The 16,223-nt window shown below is 46.3% G+C and overlaps 1 protein-coding gene across 2 annotated transcripts in view; it reads left to right on the forward strand.

The window, feature by feature from the left end:
- Positions 1 to 16,223, forward strand: part of MGA (MAX dimerization protein MGA) — a 191,213-nt gene that overhangs the window by 124,442 nt on the left and 50,548 nt on the right. For both annotated transcript variants that reach the window (XM_073610788.1, XM_073610787.1), the window contains exon 18: positions 2,353 to 2,462. In XM_073610788.1, the coding sequence (XP_073466889.1) occupies positions 2,353 to 2,462 (110 nt within the window). The remainder of the gene's footprint in view (positions 1 to 2,352; positions 2,463 to 16,223) is intronic.

The raw sequence follows: 16,223 nt of genomic DNA on the forward strand, positions 1-16,223 counted from the left end.
ATTTTGCCAAAGTTAGACACAGTTCCCCACATGCGGCCAAGGTGTAAATTAATGTCTACAGGCTTAGAAATGATACTGATACTGCAAATCTAATCTAAAATAATAAAGGGTACAAGGCTCAAGCATGAAATACTTCTACATAAAGGATTCATACCCATTCAGAAACCATATCAGCTAAGATGCTGATTCATACATTTTTAGAAATCCATAGGAGTGGCATTTGAGGAGTTATCCAACCAACAAAACCAAACTTTATTAAATTTAGTCAGACAACTTCTATTGCAACATGTGCCTGATACAAGGGCAAAGTGGAATTGACCAACTTCAATTCTTCCAATGAAGGACAATAGCTTTCTGGACATAAAATAGGAGGAGGCTTAAATTAATTCTCCTTGCTAGCCTAGGGGCTAGTTCTAGGCCAAGCAGACATAACCTGTGTGATGGGGGAGTCAGGGATATGCACCACAGGGATGATGACATCTAGAACCTCCTGCCAATACATAGCAATTGCAGGGCAGGATCAGAATACATGTATGAAGTTGCCCACTGGCTGTGAACATCTTCAGCAACATGTAGTAATGTTGGAATCTACCCCGTGGAGTTTGTATGGGATAAAGTATGCTCTGTGAAAAATTTTAGGAACCCTTACTTTTTAACATATTTATAAATTATATAGGGTCTGGGATTAAAAGTACTATTTCGATATTTGTAAATGACACCAAGCTATGCAGTGGAATTACATCATTACAGGATGTCTCCAACCTACAAGCTGACCTCAATACACTATTTATTTGGGTGACACTGTGGAAAATGAGGTTTAATGTTGATAAATGTAAGGTTAGATTTGGGGGTTAAAAACATCCATGCATCATACACACTAGGAGGAGAACAACTGGTGGAGTCAGTGGTGAAGGATCTACAGTGGCGACGAAAAGTATTCAGACCGCCTTAATTTTTTCACTCTTTGTTATATTGCAGCCATTTAAAATCATTTAAGTTAATTTTTTTCCTCATTAATGTACACACAGCACCCCATATTGACAGAAATACACAGAATTGTTGACATTTTTGCAGATTTATTAAAAAAGAAAAACTGAAATATCACATGGTCCTAAGTGTTCAGACCCTTTGCTCAGTATTTAGTAGAAGCACCCTTTTGATCTAATACAACCAGGAGTCTTTTTGGGAAAGATGCAACAAGTTTTTCACACCTGGATTTGGGGATCCTCTGCCATTCCTCCTTGCAGATCCTCTCCAGTTCTGTCAGGTTGGACGTTGGTGGACAGCCATTATTAGGTCTCTCCAGAGATGCTCAATTGGGTTTAAGTCAGGGCTCTGGCTGGGCCATTCAAGAACAGAGTCACAAAGTTGTTGTGAAGCCACTCCTTTGTTATTTTAGCTGTGTGCTTAAGGTCATTGTCTTGTTAGAAGGTAAACCTTCGGCCCAGTCTGAGGTCCTGAGCACTCTGGAGAAGGTTTTCGTCCAGGATATCTCTGTACTTGGCCACATTCATTTCTGTACTTGGCGCCGTTTTTTTCTTTAATGCAGAGGCCGGGCGTAACGTCATAACATCGCGCCTGGCCTCCAAACGATCATAGAGACTCCGGCGACCATCTGGTCCGCCCGAAATCTCTATGATCACCATCCGGGGGCGGCGGATCCTGTCTCCAACTCACTGATGGAAGCGGTGAGTCAGTAGAAGCACTGGAGGGCGGCGGGCCGTAAGAACGATCAAGCGGGGGAACAGCCACTATGATCGTTTTTATGGTGTAGGGAATCTCAGGGTGAAAAAGCCGATATTTGAATGATGTCTGTAGCTGCAGGCATCTTTCAGATGATATAGCCCCAGGAAGTCAAGGACGTTCCTGGACGCCCTACGGGTGCGAAGTGGTTAAACGTTTGATATGTTTTCTATTGTTTATAAAATATGAGTTTATAGGATTTGCAAATCATTGCATTCTATTTTATTTAGATTTTAAACAGCATCCCAACTTTTTGGAATTGTGGTTGTACATTGGAATGGCAGACTTCAGTATTTTTACATTTATTTGAGCATGTTACACTGTTTGAAAATTTTGAGGTAGAAATAGCAAAGCATTAACTTCTGGAACCAGGACCTTTGGCATAATGTCAATTCAGTGCAGCCCTGTGACATTTCACACTTAAAATTGCAGGGTGTATTTCTGCATGTTGTCTCTTTCTGTGGGCTTGATGTAATTTACTCTTTGCGCTGTGCTTTTTTAACTCCAGTGTCCTAGTGTTGAGGTCCCAGTGCCCAGACATTAGCTACTATAGAATTGTTAACGTTTCTGCATTAGTAATGCATGGGGTGTTTTTTTTTTCGTTTTTAGAGTGAAGCCGATGAGTCCGTGGACATTGAAACAGTGGAAGAAATTTCTGAAAGGATTAACATTGCTCGTCTTAAGGCAACGGCTACTCACGTCACGTCATACAGTGACAAGTAAGGGCTTGCCTACATTGTAAACAGATATAAAACTTTACTGTATATACTGAAAAGAGGACCAGAAATACTGCACTTTGTTTTTATTTGAAAGATTGTTCACACCATGTGCGGTGACCTGGGTTTACATCTATAAAACAAAAGCTTATGATGAGACTATAGAATTCCCTTAAAGTATAGTCACCTTTTCCAGAACATAACCTATGCAATCAAGGGGTCCCAGTAGATATTTAAAAAAAAAAAAAAACTTTCTTTTTCATACATCATGGGACACAGGCTAATATTCCTTACCTACTGGGTTATACGCCATTTCTAGGTGAATGGACACTGGTAGACAAAGTCTTAGACAGGAAGTGATACTCTATATAACCCTTCCCATACAGGAAGTAAATCCGTTTTTTTGTTTGCAAGGTGAATGGGCACGTTTGTTTGAGCTCTCTGAGTTCCTGGTCTCTAGTCCCACAAACAGTTCTTAAATGAATCAAGGGATTGATCGGATCCATTTGACACAGGCTCTATGTGCTTAGATAAATGGTACCAGAACCTTGCAAAGAAGACTCAAGATCCTGCAAGGTTTTGCCTGTAATGCGACCTCAGGGCGCTGGACCTTGCAAAGTGGAATCCTGGACACCACAGCGCTAAGGCATTCCTGCAGGGTGCTGTACAGGTCCAAGGGAGTGGACCCCAAACATGAAAAGGGTACCTAGTCCTTGAAGGTCCTCAAGTGACAGGAACCCGCTGTGATGGGTGAAGATTGGGCTCTTAGTTTCTAAGCTGCCCTGCGCCTGGACGGGTAAGTAAAACCCCTTTATTTACTTATTGTGGGGTGTCAATGAGTGTAACAGTCAGTCAAGCTAGCTAGAGCTGGACACCTGTGCGCGGTGACCATATGGGGGAGTTTTGGGCTAGCTGTGGGTGTTTGCAAAAGTGTACCTTTTTTGCTTGTGTCTGGCTGTTTTTTTACCTGTATGATGCCACACGACATTTCGCCTCTTGGTTCACCATGGTGCACGTGCAAGAGCGCTGTTGAAATGACGTCGTCTGGACTTGAAACCGGAAATTGCGTCAAAGTCCTTGATGATGGCCTGTGGCAGGGCGTGTTGACGCAGTTTCCGGTTTCAAGTCCAGACGACGCAATTCCCGGTTGTCGGTGGAACGCACACCGATCTTGAATCTCTTGCTGTTAAATGCTTTTTTTTTTTAACATCTATTTTGCAAGTATCCATTTTTATTTGCGCAGTAAACATGTTGCCAAGCAGTACTTCACTATAGTCCCCTTCTTTTATCTCATTTTGGGCACCGTTATCCACGTATGACTACTATGATCATGTGAGATCTTCTTTGCATACTGATGTGAATTTGCTATCCCTGGCCAAAATTCTATGCCTGAACGACCTCCAGACTGATAAACTAGGAGTCCATTCCATCCAGTGAGTGGGGACACAGGAGGGGGTGTGGCGCACCTCGAATTTTGGAGCACTTTTTCACTTTATAGATTGGAGCACATCGTTCACTAATATATGGACATTCGCCTATTTATTAATTATTTGCTTATATTTAGTTGTTTTGCACTATTGCAAGTGCTATAATATATATCATTTTTTTTTCAGTTTGTCAAGTGAATAGCACCTTGTGTACAGCAGCTGAAGTTTATATAATTTGCTGTTAATTATTCTGCTCACATTTTTTTCACTTCTAGCACGAGTATTTATATATATATATATATATATATATATATATATATATATATATATATATATATATATATATATATATATATTTAGAATATATTTATTTCAATGTAGTAGCACTGACTACCACACTGATGTTCAGTTTTGCATACTTGCATACTTGCATGGTGCCAAGTTGATGTTAGCTGAGTTAATACAGTAACTGGTTTCACCATTCTGACAAATATTTTTCAAGCAAGGGAAAAAAGAATTAACTGTCAGTTTTGTTTAGAAATATTTTGTCTTAGGCCCCTTTCACACGGGCAGACCATTCAGGTCCGCCTGTCAGTTTTTTAGGAGGAACTGAACGGATGCTCCATACAGGACTATGGAGCGACGGATGTCAGCGGTGACATGTCCGCTGACATCCGATCCGCTAAAGTGTGATGGAGGAAACCCTATTTTACCATCCGTCTGGCGGATCGGATGAAAACGGACTCTATGGTCCATCTTCATCCGATCCCCCATAGAGGAAAGCGGCGCTCTGACAGGTCCGTCCCTGCACAGTGTGCAGAGACGGACCTGTCATCTGCCTGCTCAGCGGGAATCGACGGAGCGATCCCTGCTGAGCAAAGCGGAGCCCGTATACGGACACGTCTGTGTGAAAGGGCCCTTATTCGTTATTCTGCATAGTTTGTTTACATTTCAGTAGGGATGAGCTTCGAGTTCGAGTCGAACTCATGTTCGACTCGAACATTGGCTGTTCGCAAGTTCACCGAACAGCGAACAATTTGGGGTGTTCGCGGCAAATTCGAATGCCGCGGAACACCCTTTAAAAGTCTATGGGAGAAATCAAAAGTGCTAATTTTAAAGGCTAATATGCAAGTTATTGTCATAAAAAGTGTTTGGGGACCTGGGTCCTGCCCCAGGGGACATGGATCAATGCAAAAAAAAGTTTTAAAAACGTCCGTTTTTTCAGGAGCAGTGATTTTAATAATGCTTAAAGTCAATCAATAAAAGTGTAATATCCCTTTAAATTTCGTACCTGGGGGGTGTCTATAGTGTGCCTGTAAAGGGGCGCATGTTTCCTGTGTTTAGAACAGTCTGACAGCAAAATGACATTTTGAAGGAAAAAACTCATTTAAAACTACTCGCGGCTATTGCATTGCCGACAATACACATAGAAGTTCATTGATAAAAACGGCATGGGAATTCCCCAAAGGGGAACCCCGAACCAAAATTAAAAAAAAAAAATGACGTGGGAGTCCCCCTAAATTCCATACCAGGCCCTTCAGGTCTGGTATGGATATTAAGGGGAACCCCGGCCAAAATTTTAAAAAAAATGACGTGGGGTTCCCCCTAAATTCCATACCAGACCCTTCAGGTCTGGTATGGATTTTAAGGGGAACCCCGCGCCAAAAAAAAAAAAACGGCGTGGGGTCCCCCCAAAAATCCATACCAGACCCTTATCCGAGCACGCAACCTGGCAGGCCGCAGGAAAAGAGGGGGGGACGAGAGTGCGGCCCCCCTCCCTCCTGAACCGTACCAGGCCACATGCCCTCAACATTGGGAGGGTGCTTTGGGGTAGCCCCCCAAAACACCTTGTCCCCATGTTGATGAGGACAAGGGCCTCATCCCCACAACCCTGGCCGGTGGTTGTGGGGGTCTGCGGGCGGAGGGCTTATCGGAATCTGGAAGCCCCCTTTAACAAGGTGACCCCCAGATCCCGGCCCCCCCCCCCCTGTGTGAAATGGTAAGGGGGTACATTAGTACCCCTACCATTTCATGAAAAAAGTGTCAAAAATGTTAAAAATGACAAGAGACAGTTTTTGACAATTCCTTTATTTAAATGCTTCTTCTTTCTTCTATCTTCCTTCATCTTCTGGTTCTTCTGGCTCTTCTGGTTCTTCCTCCGGCGTTCTCGTCCAGCATCTCCTCCGCGGCGTCTTCTATCTTCTTCTCCTCGGGCCGCTCCGCACCCATGGCATGGGGGGGAGGCTCCCGCTCTTCTCTTCTTCTTTTCTTCTCTTCTTCTCTTCTTCTTTTCTTCTCCGGGCCGCTCCGCAATCCATGCTGGCATGGAGGGAGGCTCCCGCTATGTGACGGCGCTCCTCGTCTGACAGTTCTTAAATAACGGGGGGGGGGCGGGGCCACCCGGTGACCCCGCCCCCCTCTGACGCACGGTGACTTGACGGGACTTCCCTGTGACGTCACGGGGAATGCCACAGGGAAGTCCCGTCAAGTCACCGTTTGCCCCGCCCCCCCCCCCCCCCCCCCCGTTATTTGAGAACTGTCAGACGAGGAGCGCCGTCACACAGCGGGAGCCTCCCTCCATGCCAGCATGGATTGCGGAGCGGCCCGGAGAAGAAAAGAAGAAGAGAAGAGCGGGAGCCTCCCCCCCATGCCATGGGTGCGGAGCGGCCCGAGGAGAAGAAGACAGAAGACGCCGCGGAGGAGATGCTGGACGAGAACGCCGGAGGAAGAACCAGAAGAACCAGAAGATGAAGGAAGATAGAAGAAAGAAGAAGCATTTAAATAAAGGAATTGTCAAAAACTGTCTCTTGTCATTTTTGACACTTTCTTCGTGAAATGGTAGGGGTACTTATGTACCCCCTTACCATTTCACACAGGGGGGGGGCCGGGATCTGGGGGTCACCTTGTTAAAGGGGGCTTCCAGATTCCGATAAGCCCCCCGCCCGCAGACCCCCACAACCACCGGCCAGGGTTGTGGGGATGAGGCCCATGTCCTCATCAACATGGGGACAAGGTGTTTTGGGGGGCTACCCCAAAGCACCCTCCCAATGTTGAGGGCATGTGGCCTGGTACGGTTCAGGAGGGAGGGGGGCCGCACTCTCGTCCCCCCCTCTTTTCCTGCGGCCTGCCAGGTTGCGTGCTCGGATAAGGGTCTGGTATGGATTTTTGGGGGGACCACACGCCGTTTTTTTTTTTTTTTTTGGCGCGGGGTTCCCCTTAAAATCCATACCAGACCTGAAGGGTCTGGTATGGAATTAGGGGGAACCCCACGTCATTTTTTTTTTTTAATTTTGGCCGGGGTTCCCCTTAATATCCATACCAGACCTGAAGGGCCTGGTATGGAATTTAGGAGGACTCCCACGTCATTTTTTTTTTTTTAATTTTGGTTCGGGGTTCCCCTTTGGGGAATTCCCATGCCGTTTTTATCAATGAACTTCTATGTGTATTGTCGGCAATGCAAATGCCGCGAGTAGTTTTAAATGAGTTTTTTCCTTCAAAATGTCATTTTGCTGTCAGACTGTTCTAAACACAGGAAACATGCGCCCCTTTACAGGCATACTATAGACACCCCCCAGGTACAAAATTTAAAGGGATATTACACTTTTATTGTTTGACTTTAAGCATTATTAAAATCACTGCTCCTGAAAAAACGGCCGTTTTTAAAACTTTTTTTTGCATTGATCCATGTCCCCTGGGGCAGGACCCAGGTCCCCAAACACTTTTTATGACAATAACTTTCATATAAGCCTTTAAAATTAGCACTTTTGATTATTCATGTTCGTGTCCCATAGACTTTAACGGTGTTCGCATGTTCGAACGAACTTTTTTCCTGTTCGCATGTTCTGGTGCGAACCGAACAGGGGGGGTGTTCGGCTCATCCCTACATTTCAGCTCTGTATTTGTTACTTGTCCATTAAGGAAAACAGGCAGTCTTTTTAAATTTCAGGTTGTAGTGCTTGCCTACATTTGGATTGGACTCAACATAACTGAAAGTTAGTCCAGGATAACCCCAATTACCAGTATACCTTTTTTTTCTGCAGCACTGTGTTAACTCAACTTTTTCATTGGAACCGTTTTTTATTTGAATCTTTTTAAAGTCAAGACTCTTCTCTATGTTATTGCTGGAGCCTTGTCTCTTCAGTTGCATTGATCTGGCACAACTGCCTTCAACCGGACTTTTGGAGTGCTCCCTGGTGGATGTTGCTGCGATAGCCTAGAAGTAACATTTGTGCACTCGGTTCTGCATAGGGTCCTTTTCAGACATTCTGGTAACATGTTAGTTGTGAAGAGCTTTCCAGGTCCAGAGGCACTGGCATTACCTCCATGCTTTCCCTGTCTCTGAAGGCCCACTTTGTAAGTTAGCTGATTGGGCTAAGCATCTGGAGCTACCTCATTTACTTATGGGATTGTGCCCTGATGTCATATGCTGGGTGGAGCCTCGCACTCTGCGCTCCTTTCCACCATACAGTGACGAGGAAGGCATTCCCCTTCTATTGCTCTTGTTTGCAAAAGCCACTTGGAACTTTGACCTGTTTCCTCTGCGGGCCAACAGTGGCTTAGGTCATCTCCAGAAACCATCTGCTACTAGATTATTTAGATTTTCTGAGCATCTGAGGCTTTCTCTCCTACGTGAGCCATGAGATGGGAGTGGAAGTCAAGCTTTATCAAGTGCTGCCTGCAGTATACCTATTTATATTGCCAATGTCTGCAGCTTAGAATCATGCTGCCCTATGCTACTAGAGTCTGTTCTATTATCAGAATCCTACTTAGCTCATTTGAGTGTAGCCAGTTACTCTGCCTTTTTGCCTGCGGTTTTTATTATGGTCATCCAAGACTTTGTAGCCCAAATCACCCAGTTATTTGCTGACATTGACCACAGAGGCCACGAGAGCTCTCACGCCTTTTCCTGCAGATTCTCTTACTGATTTCCCGTGTCCTGACAAAATGGGCAACTCGGCAGAAAATCAAACCACGTCCCTTCCGCTTTCTTTAAATCATCAGTAATTGCTGATTTGGACGAATTGACGTTTGGACACAACACCAGCTACTGAATACAGTCTGGTACCGGAAGATTTTGCTGTTTTCACAGCACAACGGCCCGCAGACTTAGCAGCTTTTGAGCCATTGGCCTTAGATGCACTGTCTGAGTCACTCCAGTCTTTGACTGATGAGATTCTACTGGAGGATTCAGTCTACTGTGGCCAAATTAGGGCAGTTTTTCGGCTCTTATGGATGCAGTGCACATCAGTCTGAAACGAGAGAATTGGCTTGATGCTTCTACCAGTGGTGTTTCTATTTGTTGGTCCTTTAACCTTTTTGCTGCCACCGCTTTCAGCTGCTCAGGTCATTATGCCTTACCTCGGCTGCATTTCCCTTCTGCTATGAGCCCATGGCTGCTTCAGTGACCATGAACTTATAGCTTAACTATTTCATATTCTGCTAAATAAAATAGTTTTGATCAGTAGCTATAAAACCAACATTCTCGCGTGCACAGATTTACAATACACATGTGCAGCCGTTAGGAAAAGTTTTGAGAATGACACAAATATTAATTTTCTCTGTCTGCTGCTTCAGTTTTTATGATGGGCATTTGCATATACTCCATAATGCCATGAATGATCAGATGAATTGCAATTAATTGCAAAGTCCCTCTTTGCCATGAATATGAACTTATTCCCATAAAAAACATTTCAGCTGCAATTGTGAAGAAGGCTTCAGGGCGCCCAAGAAAGTCTGGCAAGCGCCAGGACCGTCTCCTACAGTTGATTCAGCTGCGGGATCGGGGCACCATCAGTGCAGGGCTTGCTCAGGAATGGCAGCAGGCAGGTGTGAGTGCTTCAGTGAGGCGAAGAATTTGAGGATGGCCTGGTGTCAAGGGCAGAAAAGAAGCCACTTCTTTCCAGGAAAAACATCAGGGACAGACTGATATTCTGCAAAAGGTACAGGGATTGAACTGCTGAGGACTAGGGTAAAGTCATTTTCTCTGATAAATACCCTTTCTGATTGTTTGGGGCATCTGGAAAAAACCTTGTTCAGAGAAGAAAAGGTGAGCACTAGCAACAGTCCTGTGTCATGCCAACAGTAAAGCATCCTGAGACCATTCATGTGTGGGGTTGCTTCTCCGCCAAAGGAGTGGGCTCACTCACAATTTAGCTTAAGAACACAGCCATGAATAAAGAATGGTACAAAAACATTCTCCGAGAGCAACTTCTCCCAACCATCCATGAACAGTTTGGTGACAACTAATGCCTTTTCCACCATGATGGAGAACCTTGCCATAATGCAAAAGTGATAACGAAGTGTCTAGGGGAACAAAATATTAATTTCTTTCTCGAACATCACGGGACACAGAGCCACAGTAATTACTGATGGGTTATATAGGTATCACTGGTGATTGGACACTGGCACACCCTATCAGGAATTTCAACCCCCTATATAATCCCTCCCCCTTGCAGGGATACCTCAGTTTTTACGCCAGTGTCTTAGGTGATGGACGTGTAAAGATGTCCTGTGCTGAGCTCCAAAGAGAATATCCTAAGATCCTATACTGGGGCAAGCCAGGCGAACCGGATCCATTCAAAGTGTCTTTTCATGGCCGAATTGAATGGTACCCGGGCCTCGTGTCCGAAGAAACGAGGTTTTACCCGTAATGCTTCTCTTTTTAGAGAGCTGGACCCCGCAGATCAGAAAATGGCTTTAAACTTCCTAATTTCTGGCGAGGTGCTTTACGGTCCCAGAACTGTTGGATCCCCCTACTGATGGGGGCCCCAGTCTCTGACGGTTTTTTCAAACGGAGCCCACCGTGAGAGGTGAAGATTGGGTCTGTGTAAACCGCACCCTGCGGCTGGATAAGGTAAGAGGAGATTCCACAGAATTTTTGAGTTCTAGTGGCTTTTCTCCTTTAAGGTAAATGCATGCTATGCCTATTGTGACCACCGGGGGCTGCCAAGAGCACAAACCTACACATGCTGACTGTCTGTCTCAGGTGTTCCATCGCTGATTATGTCCCAGCGTCTCAAGCAGGCTGCAAACAGGTAAGGTGGAAAGGGGGATTTCTCATGTTTGAATGTTCCCCCCCAGGCTAGAGAGGGGCCACAGGGGTCTAGAAAGTGGTTATACCACCCAGGCTCTGCGGCCTAATGGCCACCATCTCTCAAGATAGCCGTTCAGGCAGATCTTGTTACCAGCCCCCCCCCCCCCCCCCCCCATCCCCAGCCTTTCTCCGGAAGCATGACAGGAGAGTCGGCAGCGCGGGAAGCGCTCGTTTTTTTCCAAAACTGGGGGGGGGGGGCCGTAGAGGAGGGGGCGGGACGTCAGCACAGGTGCTTAGACTCCCACTCAGGCCAGCTGCAGGCTATTAGAGGCACTCTGTACAGGTGCACACAGCCTTCTGAGAGACACAGAGCTGACGGTCGCATGTAAGGTGGGACACAGGCATTCTCCTAGGCAGCATTTACTGAAGTAACACCAGACTGAGCATTGGGTAGCAAGGCTTTTAGCCAGACTACATCGCTCAGCGGGCAGTGTTCATTTGTATACCTCACACCTTGTTGCTTTGCACTATGGGGAGAAGAGGTTCAAGCACCCCAGGAACCAGAGACACTAGAGGATCTCGTTCAGGTTCTGAGGGCCCCCTGTCGGCAGCATCCTCCCCCCCTAAAGATGGGCCAGGGACGGCTAGCCAGGGAGAGCCATCGGGGTCAGGGGCTACACCTGCTTCTGGCACTTCAGCCCCTGTATATATTACACAAGAGGTTTTTTCCTCAACCATTAATGGTCTAGAGGAAAGATTAATGGCCGTGATTACGTCTTCACTCAGTGGAAGAAAACGCACTAGGCTTTCCTCTGTTCCCCAAGACCCTCAGACAGAGGAGCTCTGGGATAAAGGAGATGAATCCCTTTCAGAGGATCGGGATGGGATGGATGATTCCTCTTCGGAGGATTCAGGTGGAGAGGGACCCTCTGCGACTTCCCAAGAGGAGAAAGTCTTAGTGCAGATCCTCACTGGATTGGTCCGCTCCACATTTAAGTTGCCCATACCTGAAACTGCTAAAGAATCCTCTTCTGCTTTGGGGTCACTGAAACCTTTCCAAGCAGCACATGCTTTTCCTGTTCATACTTTACTTGAAAAGCTTATTTATTCGGAGTGGGATCACCCAGACAAACGTTTTTTTCCGCCGAGAAAGTTTTCAACACTTTATCCGATGGAAGAAAAGTTTATTAAAATGTGGGGAATACCGGCTATTGATGCCGCCATTTCCTCCGTAAATAATAGCCTGACTTGTCCTGTAGACAATGCTCAGATGCTCAGGGATCCTGTAGATAAAAGGATGGAATCCCTATTGAAGGATGTTTTCTCCTTAGCAGGATCAGTGGCCCAACCTGCAGTAGCAGCGATTGGAGTCTGTCAATACTTAAGAGACCATGTTAAGCAGGTCATCAAAGTATTACCTGAACAGCAGGCCCAGGGGTTTGCTAACCTTCCAGCGGCCTTATGCTTTGTGGTTGATGCCATTAGAGATTCTATCGTGCAAACCTCCCGTCTTTCACTGGGGTTGGTGCATATACGTAGAATCCTATGGTTGAAAAATTGGTCAGCCGAAGCACCATGTAAGAAGCTACTGGCTGGGTTTCCATTTCGTGGTGCAAGGTTGTTTGGAGAGGACTTGGATAACTATATCAAGAGAATCTCTTGTGGGAAAAGCACTCTCTTACCTGTCAAGAAGAAGAGTAAGCGTCCCTCTTTGAAACGGACTCTTTCCCCAGCGCCGGGGCTTCAGCCTCCAGGCAGTCTCGACGGCCGCCTCCATCGGGGTCCAGAGACAAGAGTCAACCCCAGGGACAAAAGAAGTCCTGGGGAAAGAAGCCTACTAGGCAAAACACTAAGACCTCTGCATGAGGGGGCGCCCCCGCTCACTCGAGTGGGGGGAAGACTGCGACAGTTCTCAGAGCTCTGGCAGGAGGACTTCCAGGACAGATGGGTAATCTCCACGGTAACCTTAGGGTACAAGCTGGAGTTTCAGGAATTCCCCTCTCCTCGGTTCCTCAGATCAAATGTTCCCAGAGACCCAGAGAAGAAGCAGTCGCTCCTTCTAGCGTTAGAGCGACTTTTGTCGCAGAAGGTCATTATGATAGTTCCCGCAAAGGACCAGGGATTGGGCTTCTATTCCAACCTTTTTACGGTCCAAAAGCCAAATGGGGATGTCAGGCCCATTCTGGACTTAAGGGATCTGAACCGATTCCTAAGGATTCAATCCTTCCGCATGGAATCAATTCGAACAGTAGTTCCCACCCTGCAGGGAGGAGAATTTCTGGCATCAATAGACATCAGAGATGCATATCTGCATGTGCCCATTTTTCCTGCTCATCAGAAGTTTCTGCGCTTCGAGGTAGGAGGGCGCCATTTCCAGTTTGTGGCTCTGCCTTTCGGGATAGCCACTGCACCTCGAGTGTTCACAAAGATCTTGGCTCCTCCTCTGGCCAGATTAAGGGCTCAGGGTATAGCTGTCATAGCATACCTAGACGACCTGCTCTTGATAGACCGGTCGGTAGCCTCTTTGAAGGGAAACTTGAGGACCACGGTCAGGTATCTAGAACACCTGGGTTGGATCCTCAACTTAGAAAAGTCTTTCCTAAAACCAGTAAGAAGACTGGAGTATTTAGGTCTGATTATAGATACAAGCCAGGAGAAAATATTTCTACCCCAGGCAAAGATCACTGCTTTGAGAGAGCTGATTCTGACAGTAAGGACCAAGAAGGGTCCCTCAGTCCGCCTTTGTATGAGGCTACTAGGGAAGATGGTGTCTTCATTCGAAGCAGTTCCCTATGCTCAGTTTCACTCAAGAATGCTGCAACACAGTATTCTGTCGACCTGGAACAAGAAGGTTCAGGCATTAGACTTTCCGATGCACCTGTCGCATGCGGTGCGTCAGAGCCTCAATTGGTGGCTCATACCCGAAAACCTGCAGAAGGGGAAATCCTTTCTACCGGTTACCTGGACGGTGGTAACAACAGATGCCAGTCTGTCAGGTTGGGGAGCAGTTCTGGAACAGGCTGCGGTCCAAAGGGTGTGGTCCAAGACAGAGAGGACCTTACCCATCAACATTCTGGAGATCCGGGCGATACATCTAGCTCTAAAAGCCTGGACTATCAGGCTACAGGGTTGTCCGGTCAGGATCCAGTCCGACAATGCCACAGCAGTGGCTTATGTCAATCATCAGGGAGGCACCCGGAGCCGAGCTGCTCAAAAAGAGGTGAACCAGATCTTAGTCTGGGCAGAGATGCATGTGCCATGCATATCGGCAGTTTTCATCCCGGGAATAGAAAATTGGCAGGCGGACTATCTAAGTCGCCAGCAGTTACTTCCAGGGGAATGGTCTCTGCATCCCGACGTCTTTTGGGCCATATGCCAAAGATGGGGGGTTCCAGATGTAGATCTCTTTGCATCCCGATTCAACAAAAAGATAGACAGATTTGTGGCAAGGACAAAAGATCCTCTTGCATGCGGGACGGATGCGTTGGTGATTCCGTGGCATCGGTTCTCACTGATTTACGCATTCCCGCCTATTCTGCTACTACCACGACTCCTTCGCAGGATCAGGCAGGAAAGGAAGTCGGTACTTCTGGTGGCCCCCGCTTGGCCCAGAAGGACTTGGTATGCAGAAATAGTAAGGATGACGGTGGGTTCCCCGTGGACCCTACCAGTACGCCCAGACCTGTTATCTCAAGGTCCAGTGTTCCATCCTGCCTTACAAACGCTAAATTTGACGGTTTGGCTATTGAGACCCACGTTCTGAAGAGTCGTGGGCTCTCAGGTCCTGTCATATCTACCTTGATTAATGCAAGGAAGCCAGCTTCCAGGATGATTTATCATAGAGTCTGGAAGGCTTATATAACCTGGTGTGAATCCAGAGGTTGGCATCCCAGGAAATATGTCATAGGTAGAATCCTTGATTTTCTACAGATGGGATTAGAGATGAAGCTGGCCTTGAGTACCATCAAGGGCCAGGTTTCTGCTTTATCAGTATTATTTCAGCGGCCACTTGCTTCGCATTCTTTGGTCCGAAACTTTATGCAGGGGGTGATGCGTCTTAATCCTCCGGTTAAAGCGCCCCTAAACCCCTGGGACTTGAATTTGGTCCTGGTTGTGTTACAGAAACAGCCTTTTGAACCAATAAGTCAGATTCCTTTGGTCTTGTTGACAAGGAAATTAATTTTTCTGGTGGCCATCTCTTCTGCTAGAAGAGTATCAGAATTAGCAGCTCTTTCCTGTAAGGAGCCTTATTTGATTATACACAAGGATAGAGTGGTACTACGCCCTCATCCTAGTTTTTTACCGAAGGTGGTTTCTGATTTTCATTTAAACCAAGACATTGTTCTACCTTCCTTTTTTCCAGATCCCTGTTCTCTGGAAGAGAGATCTCTACATTCGTTGGATGTAGTAAGAGCAGTTAAGGCCTATCTAGGGGCAACTACTCAGATCCGCAAGACGGATGTTTTGTTTGTGCTGCCAGAGGGTCCCAATAGAGGACAGGCAGCGTCAAAAGCTACCATTTCTAAATGGATTCGACAGTTGATCATTCAAGCTTACGGTTTGAAACAGAAGATTCCTCCGTTTCAGATCAGGGCACATTCCACAAGGGCTATTGGTGCTTCTTGGGCAGTGCATCACCGGGCCTCTATGGCTCAAATCTGCAAGGCCGCAACCTGGTCTTCAATTCATACATTCACCAGATTCTATCAGGTGGATGTGAGAAGGCATGAGGATATCGCCTTTGGGCGTAGTGTGCTGCAGGCAGCGGTACAGGGTCCTCAGGTCTGATTGCACCCTACTTGGTCGTGGTTCCCCCCCCTCAGGTAGCATTGCTCTGGGACATCCCATCAGTAATTACTGTGGCTCTGTGTCCCGTGATGTTCGAGAAAGAAAATAGGATTTTTTAAAACAGCTTACCTGTAAAATCCTTTTCTTTCGAAGGACATCACGGGACACAGAGGTCCCGCCCCTCTTCTAATACACTATATTGCTTGGCTACAAAACTGAGGTATCCCTGCAAGGGGGAGGGATTATATAGGGGGTTGAACTTCCTGATAGGGTGTGCCAGTGTCCAATCACCAGTGATACCTATATAACCCATCAGTAATTACTGTGGCTCTGTGTCCCGTGATGTCCTTCGAAAGAAAAGGATTTTACAGGTAAGCTGTTTTAAAAAATCCTATTTTTGGGTCCATGACCAGGAAACTCCACAGACCTTAATCCTATTGAGAACATGTGGTTAATCCTCAAGAGGCAGGTGAACAAAAAAAAATAAAAAATTCTGACATACTCCAAGCATTGATT

The sequence above is a fragment of the Aquarana catesbeiana genome, linkage group LG13 (genome assembly GCF_042186555.1).
Source record: "Aquarana catesbeiana isolate 2022-GZ linkage group LG13, ASM4218655v1, whole genome shotgun sequence".
Classification (NCBI taxonomy): Eukaryota; Metazoa; Chordata; class Amphibia; order Anura; family Ranidae; genus Aquarana; species Aquarana catesbeiana.